General features: G+C 54.8%; 1 protein-coding gene across 1 annotated transcript; it reads left to right on the top strand.

The window, feature by feature from the left end:
* The first annotated feature begins 265 nt into the window (after positions 1 to 265).
* On the top strand, positions 266 to 11,429 carry NPTX2 (neuronal pentraxin 2). Its single transcript, XM_025986200.2, has 5 exons — positions 266 to 884; positions 2,469 to 2,685; positions 7,218 to 7,462; positions 8,884 to 9,063; positions 9,977 to 11,429. The coding sequence occupies exons 1-5, from the start codon at positions 453 to 455 to the stop codon at positions 10,202 to 10,204; spliced, it is 1,302 nt and encodes a 433-aa protein (XP_025841985.2). The 5' UTR covers positions 266 to 452; the 3' UTR covers positions 10,205 to 11,429.
* The last annotated feature ends 562 nt before the right edge of the window (positions 11,430 to 11,991 follow it).

Here is an 11,991-nt window from a genome sequence, read left to right as displayed (position 1 = left end):
GCTAGCATTATTTTTTTTTTCTTTTTACCTCCGTGCTGTCTTCCTGGGGAGCCCGGCGAGCCGGGACCCGGCGCTCGCGCCCCCGGCTGGGGCCCACACACGCGCCCGCGCCCCCGGCTGGGGCCCACACACGCGCCCGCCCGCCCGCCAGCCGAGAGAGGGCGCCCCCGCCCCGCCCCCTCGCTGACGCGCGCCCAGCCGGGCCAATCAGAGCTCGCGGCGCTGCGCCCCACGCGCCGGCCCCCCCCACCCCCAGCTTAAGAAAGGGCGCGCGGGCCCGTTCGGACCAGAGCGCTGCGCCGGGCGGGCTACGTGAGGGCGGCGGCTCCCGCGCCAGGGCTGCCCTCGAGCTGCGCGCCCCGCCGCAGCCCGCAGAGGAGCCGCCTACGCCGCGCCCCGACGGCACCCGCACGCCCGCCGGCCGATGCTGGAGTGAGCGCTGCGGCGGGGGGATGCTGGTGCTGGTGCTGCTGGCCGCCGGCGTGGCGCTCGCCGTGGCCGCCGCCGCGCAGGACGGCCCGGCGCCCGGCAGCCGCTTCGTGTGCACCGCGCTGCCCCCGGAGGCGGCGCGCGCCGGCTGCCCGTTGCCCGCGATGCCCATGCAGGGCGGCGCGCTGAGCCCCGAGGAGGAGCTGCGGGCCGCGGTGTTGCAGCTGCGCGAAACCGTCGTGCAGCAGAAGGAGACGCTGGGCGCGCAGCGCGAGGCCATCCGCGAGCTCACGGGCAAGCTGGCGCGCTGCGAGGGGCTGGCGGGCGGCAAGGCGCCGGGGCGGGCGGCCACGGGCAAGGACACCATGGGCGATCTGCCGCGGGACCCGGGCCACGTCGTGGAGCAGCTCAGCCGCTCGCTGCAGACCCTCAAGGACCGCCTGGAGAGCCTCGAGGTAGCCGCGTGCGGGGATGGGAGGTGGGGAGGGTCCGAGGCGCGGGGCGGAGATGGGGCGCGTGGTCCTGCCCGCCAGGCGGTGCCGGCCACACGCGAGCTGGTCCTGGGGTCAGGCGGTTTCTCGGTCGGGCTCCAGAGCTCACCGGCGGGGCTCACATCCCGCCCCCACCGCGCCTCTTGCTGGACGGAAAGGGTTAAACGTGCCCCCACCCCCGGACTGTCCGCCGAGGGGCCGGTCGCTTCCCGAGGTCCGGGTGAGCGGACCGGGACGGCCTCCTCTCCCCTCGGGGAAGTCTCCCCGTCCCCCGGGGCCGGACGCGCTCCCGGAGGCTGTGCCGGGTGACCAGAGGCTGCCGCGTGCGGTCAGCTGCCCCGGGCGTCCCGTGTTTCCTTTAATAAATCAGGTCGGGCTGGACCCGAGCCGGCTGAGACCAGAGGGTCCCGGCGGGACGGCGAGCGCGGGCGGGCCCCGGGCCACACACCGGTGGGCGCCTTGATGGAAAGCTGGTTTTAACTTCAAAGCCGCCCTGTCCGCCGATCGCGCGGTTCTAAGCTGCCCTCACAGGCTGCTTTGGGGGAAGGGACCTCATTCCGTTTCCCTCTTGGAAGGTGTATGCAGTTTGGAACTTTGCAAGAGAAATCCTCATTTAACTTCCATCTGTACTTTCGAACCCTTTTTAAGAAGCGGGGACGTTTCCATCAAAAACCTTTACCAAAATGCTTCATTAGCGAAACTAGGTTTCAATTACAGGTGGTGATTATTGCGAAATTATTTGAGGATTTCCTGTGGCATGAAGGCTAAATACAGTATTTCCAGCATCTGTATATTGCTTGAATCCTCATGATTAATAGCAGCCAACATTTCTAGTTTACCAAATATACACCAGGCGTGTTATCTAATTTTAACCCTTGCAGCAGTCTTTTGAGGCAGATCCTCTTAACTGCGTTTTACAATTTGGAATGCTTAGAAAGGGGGGTGAATAGCTTGCCAAGGATTCATGGCGAGGCAGTGGCAGACTGCCTCCAGAGCCAGCATGATGGTCGAGGAGTAAAAGACATAGGAAGCGAGGATTTAGAAACAGCATTCAAAGCAGAGATTCCTGGAATTCGGAACTGTCGTGTTTTAGGTCTCTCATTTCCCAGTAACATCTCTGCAAGCGTAGTTATTCACCTTTGTGCCATATCAGGGCTTGGGGGCTGTTTTCACATCTAGATGGAAGCTCTGAGTACCATTTGGTTAACTTGCTGTTGTTGTTGTTGTTGTTTTTAATCTCAACTGTGTTGTCTTTACCCGAGAATGATAGTGCTTAAATTTTTTACTTTTTTTCAAGGGAAGGAAAATGAAATTCATAAGTTTCAGATATTGCCACAAAGTAATTCTTGTTTGACTTTGAAATCCTTCCCGTACAAACAAGAAAAAAGCATCAATGTAGTGCTCCCCTTGGTGCCAACAGCACGTTTTAGTACTCCCGTTCTGGAAGCTTCTCCCTGGTGTGGTTGGGCTTTCAGAGCTACATTTCACAATTTCTTTCTAAATGGCCTTAATACTTCTCCCTTATGTGTCCCTCTCCCCATGTAAAAGCACCAGCTCCGAGTGAATGTGTCCAATGCAGTGCTGCCCAGCGACTTCCGAGAGGTGCTCCAGCAGCGGCTGGGGGAGCTGGAGAGGCAGCTGCTGCGCAAAGTGGCAGAGCTAGAGGATGAGAAGTCCCTGCTCCACAATGAGACCTCCGCTCACCGACAGAAAACTGAGAGCGCCCTGAACGCTCTGCTGCAGAGGGTGACGGAGCTGGAGCGGGGTGAGTTCTGGGTGGTGTCCCTCCCAGCCCCCCACCCCATTGTCTTGGTGTTGGGCTGCAGTGTGAGGGCCAAATAGGCAGCAGCAGAGAAGGGGGAATTTTGGGGGTGGCCTTACAGACTGGCCGCTAGGGCCCTTGGGAGTCATGACCCCTGCTTGCTGACTCTTGGCACTCAGCTCTGCTGCTGTTCGCTGGGACCAGCTCTGAGGCTGCTCTTGGGTCCGCTCTGAACCTCCCTGTCCTAGGTGTGGAAAACCACAGCGTTCCTTACCAGTCCGGCAGCTCTCCACTTTGCCTTCTCTGCTTTTCAAATCAAGTGTTGCTTTTTCAGCTTGAAGCATCTCCCGGACACAGAGGTTTTGGGTTTCTGCCTTATAGTTGCCCAGCTTAACGGCCATGTCGACACATCTTCCGACTTGGACACCGTAAGGGGCCTATTGTTGCTGGGAGTGGCCTGGCTTCCATCCCTTGCAGGCAGACCCAGGGGGTGTCTGCAGGGACATGTCACTGTGTGGAGGTGACTTGTGGCTGTTTGAGCAAACAATAAGCGTGGTTGAGGATGGTCCTCTCAGGAATGAGCCCCAACCCCAGCCCGCTGGTGTTATCCACGGGAAAGCCAGTGCCCTCAGGACCAGCTTGGACAAACAACCTAACCCCGCCCTCCTGCCATGTGGACCTTTAAGCCACTTTTTAGCTAGTCCTGGAAGTGGATTCTGAGTATCACACTATGCCTTCCACAGGGCACAGGAAAGGAGGGATCAAAGGGCCCTAAGTAATCCACACTGCATCGTCAACCCCCTAGACTGCCAGGTGGCCCAGGAGTGAAGTTTTAAGTTTGCTGGTAGTGGCTATGAGATTGTAATCTTTTCAGATTCACCAACATGACAAAGACAGTTTCTCATTACTCCATTTTATGAACTGATAGGAGAACGTCCAGTTAGGCCTTTAGTGATGCCTGCAGAGGACAGCCAGATGATCAAGGGGAAGGTATTTCTGTTCCATTTTAGAGCAGCTTCCCAGAAGTCACAGGGTCTCCTTCATTACTTTCCTGTTTTCTTCCTCCAGAAAAGTTTCTTCTTCCTTCCTTGCCCTTCTCAGAAAGGGGTGGGTGACTTAGCTGTTAGACTTGGATTCTTGAGTTTCTGAAAAAACGTTCTCTCTGCCTCACCTCCGTTGCTGGGTGACCTCAGGAAACTCATTGTCTCAAGAGCCTTCCCTGAAGGCAGAGCCTTGCAGACAGGAGAACAGAACAGCCGCATCAGGTCCAAGGTGAGGGTGGCACTTGCCTTGCCTTTCCCCTGCCTCCCCCACAGTGGAACCTGGGGACATGCAGGGGTCCTGAATAGGCACACTACAGTCCCTTAGTGTCTTGCCTGGGATAGCTGCAGAATGAAAAGAGAGCTTCACCAGAGAACTTGGTGGCTGTGTACCTTGCTTGGCATGGTGGCTTAATTGCTACCAGGATGTAGGGTTCATAACCTGCTGAGTTAGAGTGGAGTGGTACCAGGCAGCGTGCCAAGCACATCACCCCTGTGAGATAGGGCTTCTCTTATATCTGTTACACAGATGAGAAAAATGCTCCAAAGCTTTCAGCTGGAGGGTGTCCTCTGGGGAGGGGAACCAAGGTGGGGCCTGGGCCGTCAGCTAGTGAGCAGCCACATGGCTTTGACCACTCAGGAGCTGCCACCTTGTGACTGTCCCTCCCATGCCCAGACCGATTCCAGCACCCACACTCTTGATACCTAGGTTTTACAGGGAGCTCTCAGCTCATCTGGCACAGAGAGGCAGTCTGTGGTCTCACTAGGGCCTGGCTCCATAGGCCAGGGCCTCTGACTGGCCTGCTTATGAGCCGCCAGGACCCGGTACTCACCCACCTCGAGAACTCTGGAATCCTTCCGCGTGCTCCATCCAGCCCTGAGATGAGGAAAGTGATCATTTGCCAACCAGTTTGTCTTCTGGGTCATTCTGAGTTTATTTGTGGAGAGAGTAAAGGGATATATAAACTCCCAGCCCCTAAATCTAGACCATGAGTGGAACATACACTGTTCCTCAAAGCATTCTGCGGAGCCCAGAGGAAATGGACCTCAGGCATATGCAAAGTAGGGGGCTTTGGGGACTCTGGCCTCTATCCAGCATCTCTGGCCCGGGAAGCACCTGTTCTGGGCCAGGCACCAGGCTATGACTTCCGCACTCTGTATCTTCTTGTAACCCTTACAACAACGGTGTGAGGTCGGTATTAGCTATAGATGAAGGACTGAGAGAGCTAAGTTATACATGTATTCACGTGTCCAACAGAGCTGGGGATGAACTTGGTGGGGACCCCAAAGCATGAGAGGCCCGGGAGCTGCAGCCTGGAGTGGCATGTTGGCTTCAGCCCTGCTGAGCAGGAGGCTCCCCAGAGCCCAGGGTGAGCAGCCAGCGCTGCATGCAGATGCTTGTGCTGCCTGACCCCAGGGGTGCTTGTTTTCTTTGTCATAGGACCCCGCTCATATGCAGGGGTCTGTAGGTTCCGGGCCAGCTGGCCAGGCACAGCCCACCTTCAAGTTGACATAAACGTTGCCACTGAGAAGAGAGAACCCTTTTCTTTTTGGCCCCAGCTGCCCCCCGTTTTCACTTGTCTGCCACCTGCAGCCTCTGATTTATTGGTCAGGCTTTTTAATGCCTTAATTGGTTTTGACGAAGATTCCTCTGAACCTCCAAGCTGTTGGATATAAATAGAGGGCACCAGCTTTCGGGGTGTGGGCCCGTCCTCTGCCCCTTGGCTCTTCCAGGTCTAATTAAACCTATCTGTTGTCACCTAGCTAATGATATTACCGACACCGAGCCTTATTAAATCAGCAGGACTGCCCACCTGCAAGGATAGAAGCCATTTCTCTTTATTAGCTAATCATGCCTTCATGAAGAACATGACCATTTGCAAATTAAATATTAGCAGCTACACATGGTCGAAAGAGGGACTTCAGCTCCCTGCTCTGTCATTCGTTAGATTTGTGTCCAGGGGTCAGTCACCCCACCTCTCTGAGCCTCGCTGCCTTGGCTATACTGTACAGCCTCCAGGATCAAGGGTGGGGCTTTCTAGTCTCCCTCAGCCTAACATGGGGTCAGTCCCAGCCTGTACCCTGCCAGGTCCCCTGTGGCTCCCCCAGGGTGACCAAGTCTTCCCAGCCTTTGCAAGGTACTCGGTGGCTCTGAAGACTGGGAGGTAGGATGGGCCAGGCAAGACTGTGCACGCAGCAGATATGAGTGAACGGTACCCACAGAACCCAGATTCTAGTATTTCCCTACTGCCTATTTCAGAGAGGTTGAAGGGTGATGCTGGGCCCTTGGCTTTTCTTTGCGGGTCTTCCTTGGATGGGTGTGAACCGTGGCACCCAAGAGCTTCTCATGTGTTTGTTACTATGAAAGCAAATGAGTTTCTCCACTGCAGTGGAGGAAGGCTCATCCATTCTGGCTTCCATTCTACAGAAGGGGCTGATTCATCCACTCAAGACACAGGCACTTTGGTTCCGTCAGCTCTGGGTCCAGAGAGCCTGTCTGTTTTTCACACTGAGTCCAGCCGGCCCCTTGTGGATAGCTGATAAATACTTGTGAACAAGTGAAGGGTGTTTGGGCTCCTTCATCAGAAGCATCTCATTTGGTGTTTCTGCTATGACAGCTCACAGAATCAGGTGATACTCTGCACACTTCTGAATCTATGATAACTGGAGACAGGGAATCGGCTTCCTTGTGTTTATTTTTGTTGTTAATTTTGAGCTTAAATCAAAACTACTAAAAATTAACTTAGACTTGTTTAAGACTATCCGTCGCTTTCAAAGACCATGGAGGCACCATTTAATTGAGGACAGTTGGGGGTGGGAGGCTCATCTGTCCCAGGTGGGCCCCAAAGGCTCAAGACTCTGACCAGGGTCATTAACCTCCCCAGGAAGGGTTACCTCTCTATCTCTCTGCCTCTAACTGGTTCCAAACTGTAGGAAATGCTCAACAGACACAATCTTCTCTTGAGGCAAGGGCAAATTATGTGCAAAGTGGTTCATGGGAGGGATTTAGTCCAAAAAGCCACTTCTGAGTTAGTTGTAGTGTGCAGACACCAATGTGGACTCTGCCTGGGTGGGAGTGGTTCTTTAGGGTGAGAAGTGACAGGGGCTTACGGGCTGAGTGTGTATTGAGTTCCTGGGTCCCTGCTAAGACTTCCTGCCTCTAAGCTCAATCCAGCGGGACTGTGCCCCTGCCCTGGCTAAAGGAGCTGCAGGGGCCAGGATTTCAAGAAAAGAGGTGAAGAAGGGTTTTCTGGCTTAATTTAACCAGAAAGTTAGATCTAGCTTGCCTTACCCCCTTCCTCAAGCTCTCTGGAGCAAGGATGCTCTTGTTAACTCCTAGACTTGCAGCACTTTCAACAGGGGCTTCCCAGTAGCTGATGCCCTGTTGCTTGAAGGACCAGCGTGGGGGGAAGTTGGGGTCCAGCTGAGCTGTCACTTGGGCTGCTCTGGCAGGGAGTAGACTAACCCCCTTGGCCTCTGTTCCCCACCCTCCAGGCAACAGTGCTTTCAAGTCTCCCGATGCATTCAAGGTCTCCCTCCCTCTCCGCACAAACTACCTGTATGGCAAGATCAAGAAAACACTGCCTGAACTGTATGCCTTCACCATTTGCCTGTGGCTGCGATCCAGCGCCTTGCCGGGCATTGGCACCCCATTCTCTTATGCGGTACCCGGGCAGGCCAATGAGATTGTGCTGATAGAATGGGGTAACAACCCCATTGAGCTGCTCATCAATGACAAGGTGAGGCCTGCTTGGACTGCCACCACCCCCACTGCAGGATGTGATGGCATCTGACTGCCAGCTATAGGGCTATCCTTGGGGTGGGGACAGCTCTGCACTGACTCAGCCTTACCCTGGCCAGCTGACCAGGTAGGGGGTAGGCGTGGGCATCTATAGCTTGTAGAGATCCAAGCTGTGAAGTCTGCCCTGGAGCCCGTCTAGCTACCCCTAGTCTGGCCTAGAAGTGACATGGGGTCCAGGCCAGACATCATGGAAGGAATAGAACTCAGGTCCCTGTGGCTATTCCCAGGGCCATACAGATTAGAGGATCAGATATGTGTGTCTCCCTCTGTGGGATATTTATCAGTGTATCTTTTTGGGTGGTCTATTGAGATGAAATATATATACAGTAAAACTTAAGAGTTTTTGGTGAACAGTCTGACCAGTTTTTATAGCCGCATGTGGTTGTGTGACCACCACAATTAAAATCTGCAAGTGTTTCATTCCTCCCCCTCCCCCCACCAAATCTCCTTGTTCCCCTTTGTAGCCCACTCCTGCCCCTCCTCCACCCATGACAGCCACTCATCTCTTCTGTCTCTGTAGTCTTGCTTTGACCAGAGTAAATGTCCCTTTCTAACAGACTGGCTGGTCTTGACATTCAAGAGTGTGATCTTCTCAAGGACTCCACCCTGGGCACCTGCAGGACCTCCAGGAGCCCCACTTAAACTTCATTCTGAAGTCAGACTCAGTGTCACCAAACAAATGTGTCCTCACTAGAACCAAGCATCTGCATGGATGCTCCAGTTCCCTGCTGCCTCTACCCTGGCCCCTCACTCTGCTATTTTCCAACCGGCCTGGGTGTAGTTTAAGTGGGAAGTGCTATGGAATCTCCCTGCTGGGCCCCTTCTAGCGGTGACCATGTCCCAGGGATTGACAATTAACCAGGGATTAATTGTTCTGAATAATGCCCTTGAACACAGCATGGCGCAGAACCTTGTTTTCCTCTTGGGTTAGGTGGCACGTAAACAGCCAGTTCCCTGTGTTGCTAGGACACCAGCAGTAACAACAGGATGGCACCCAGCTGGGCAGGTCTGTAGTACTCCCGGGACTGTGAGCAAATGATGTAGGTCAGAGATGCCCTCCCTCTGGTTCTCAATGGGGGTCCCTCCAGCACACACTTCCACATAATTGCAGGGTTTTGGTCTCCTGCACAGGAGTACATAAACACACAGTCCCAAGCGCCATGATAGAATTTTAGCCCCTGCCTAGAGTGTAGATGCCTAATCTGTTTCCCAAGGGACAGATTTGCCCATGTTGTCCACATAGAGAAGGGGAGACCAGCAGGGGCCCTGCCTGATGGGAGCAGCAGGACCTCTGGGACCTCTGCAGGTCAGACTTCTGGAGACCCTATGGGGCCCTCACCTGCATGTTGCTATCCACAGGTTGCACAGCTGCCCCTGTTTGTCAGTGATGGCAAGTGGCACCATATCTGTATCACCTGGACGACACGGGACGGCATGTGGGAAGCTTTCCAGGATGGGGAGAAACTCGGCACTGGGGAGAACCTGGCTCCCTGGCACCCCATCAAGCCAGGGGGTGTACTGATCCTTGGGCAGGAACAGGTGAGTGCAGGGAGTGTGAGATGGGCATGCACTAGCCAGCCAAGCCCACAGGGCTGTGCTTGCAGGCCGCCCCTCTTCCCTTCGCCCACCCCACATCCATCTCCTTGTCACCCCCAGCCCCCCACCCCCATTCCCCATCCTGCTGTCTGCCTGGCAGATATGGCTAGTGTGGCTTGAGAGCCCCATGTGCTGACTGTCTTGTGGCCTGAGGGGCAGAGGGTGGGAGACCAGGTTGACGTGGTGGGTTCAGAGAGATTCCAGAATAGAGTCCAACACAGGTGATCAGGAGTGTCTCTGGGGTCATGCTGTCATGGAGTGGCTGGGTTCTCTTCAGGCATTTGCCCTCTACCAGGCACAGCATTGATTCAGGGTGCCAGGGGCTGATCTGGCATCTTCCAGGAACTGCTGGCTCTGTGTTTTGGGGCACTTAGGGCATACTGTGGGGTGCTCAGCCCTTTGGGCGAGAATAGGGGTGGGAAAGTGACTTCAGAAGCTGCCCTCAAGAAACCCCTCTGGGAGACAGAACTGTAAGGAGTTTGTTTGCTCCTGGGCAGGGAAGAGTTGATGTTTCAGCCTGTGTTTGAGATTTGCTGACAGCTGGCTCCCTGCCTCACTTCCCCATTACTTCCTCCCTGGGAGAGGCTGGGAGTCCGGACACCTGGATTTCATGCTAGCTTTGGGACCTTGGGCACATGTCTTTCCACTCTAGCTTTGAGGTGCCCAGAGCTCCGGAATGTGCAGGAAGGGGGTGGGGAGTGGCCAGCATTGGAGGGAGTTGGGAAACCGCCTCAGGCTCCACCTCTCCCTCTATAGTTGGCATCCCTTCCCAGTGGCTGGCCGTTCACAGTCCAGAATTAGTGGGATGTCTGCTTTTTGACCTGCGCCAATGAGGTTCTGTTTCACCTCCTTCCAGGACACTGTTGGGGGCAGGTTCGATGCCACGCAGGCGTTCGTCGGGGAGCTCAGCCAGTTCAACATCTGGGACCGCGTCCTTCGTGCACAGGAAATTATCAACATTGCCAACTGTTCCACGAACATGCCCGGCAACATCATACCCTGGGTGGACAACAATGTTGATGTGTTTGGAGGGGCTTCGAAGTGGCCTGTGGAGACCTGCGAGGAGCGTCTCCTTGACTTGTAGCTACTTTCTGCTCTGTCTAGGAGGCCAGGGCTGGGCTATTGCCATCGGAAGTGCAAGGCCACCTCCTCCCCCAGTTAAACTGTGTACAAAGCCCCTGCCAGAATGGGCTGGGGTCCCCAAAGCTCATTCCCAGGGAATCTCAAAGGCCGAGGCTCTGTGGCAGCGCTTGTCACTGGATTCTTTGTTCTTTCCTGAGATTGTGTTGTGGTCAGGGGGGAGGGGGAAGAAGCCCTGAGCTGCAGGTGGGCAAATCTGACTGCCTACTGGGGGAGGGACGGGGCGCAGAGGGATCGAGGCCCCCAAGGCTCCATGCAGAGCCCCTGAAATTGCTAGTGCACTGTAGCTTTGCCCGCCCTCCTGGATCCCTGATGTCTCGTGTGCACCTTCCATCTGTCCATTTTAAAGGCTGTGCGGCCATCCTGCTGGAGTATCTGTGTCCCTTGTGTGATAAGTGTACCCTGCTGTCCCCTGAGCACGCAGCAAAGCAGCCCCCGCCGCCCACAGAAGGACTTTTCTCTTGGTGTTCTTTACGCCGTGAGGAACTCTTCCGCTGGAGGATGGAGGAGGGCAGGCTGCCCAGACATGGCCCTGCCTTCACCAAGGTGGAGGGGGCTGGGAGCAGAACCCATAAGGAGTTCTGGAGGAGGGCCGAGGCAGCTGTCCCTCCCAGTCCGTCACCTCTCCCTCAGACTGATGCTTTGATGGAATCAGCGCTGGGAATGGCTTCTTTGAAAAGCCTCTTTTCTCCACGGTGCCAAAAGTTCAGTTGCAGCTTCTATAACCATTCGATATGGCCAGGGGGGATTTATTTTTTCCCAACAGAGAAGAACAGCCATTAGCAGCCTTCCATTTTTGATGTCTCGCCCCACTGTGAGGAATGTGCTAGTTTTAATTCACGTTGATTCCTGTAAGCATTTGACTGTCTCAAGTATTTCCCCCAGAACTTTTTCAGGAAATGGAAGTCATTTGGCTGATATTTGCTTAATGACTCCAGACTGCTTAAATTATTGGATAGAGATAGTAATTTATTTTAAGGACAAAGTGACAAAGTGGGGAAATTTATAAAGCTAAATATTATATATTTTATTTTTCATACATGTTTGAAGTGCAAATCTGTGGAAATTCCATTTGTAGGACCAAGTTGACATGCCCATCCTAACGTTGTATGCTACAAGAACTCTTCTGATGGTGGAATTTTGATTAAAGTGCAATGGAAGATGCCTCAGTTTCTGTTTGCTCTGTGTCTGGGGCTGAGGGTAGGGGGTTGGGGCACTGCCACAGTTGGCAGGTCTGGCGCCTGTGCCTGGTGGACCCAGGACCACTAGCGGGCTTGGAGGGAGTCATGCCCTTTCCTCCTCAATGCCAGGCTGGGATCAATGCCAGGCCCAGACTGCAGATGTCCCCCAGGTTCTGCCCAGCCCCCCAGTCTCCAGCCGGCCACTGTCTTCTCAACCAGGAATCACACTTACCTAGATGACACCTCCCTGCCCCAGGCCTGACATCTGTTTGCCACCTACTCTGTTCTACCATACGTCCCCGTTCATTCCTCCAAAGAGCCCCCTGAAAGGGAATCCCAGTTTACATGAATACATGGAACGATTAAACAGTGACTTGGATCACATGGCTAGTTAAGGGTCAAGTGGGCCTGTGGTTCTGGAAGCCTTGCCCCTGTTGTGATTACCATCATGATGGCGTGGCTGACTGGGAGCCAGGGCTCACTGCTGCTGCTCAGCATCACCAGTATTCTACAGTATCGCTCACCCCGGAAAACTCAAACTCAAAATGGT

Source organism: Vulpes vulpes, chromosome 3, assembly GCF_048418805.1.
Source record: "Vulpes vulpes isolate BD-2025 chromosome 3, VulVul3, whole genome shotgun sequence".
NCBI classification, from domain to species: Eukaryota; Metazoa; Chordata; class Mammalia; order Carnivora; family Canidae; genus Vulpes; species Vulpes vulpes.
The sequence above is the reverse complement of the archived record's forward strand: the minus strand, read 5'-3'. Positions and strand labels throughout refer to the sequence as shown.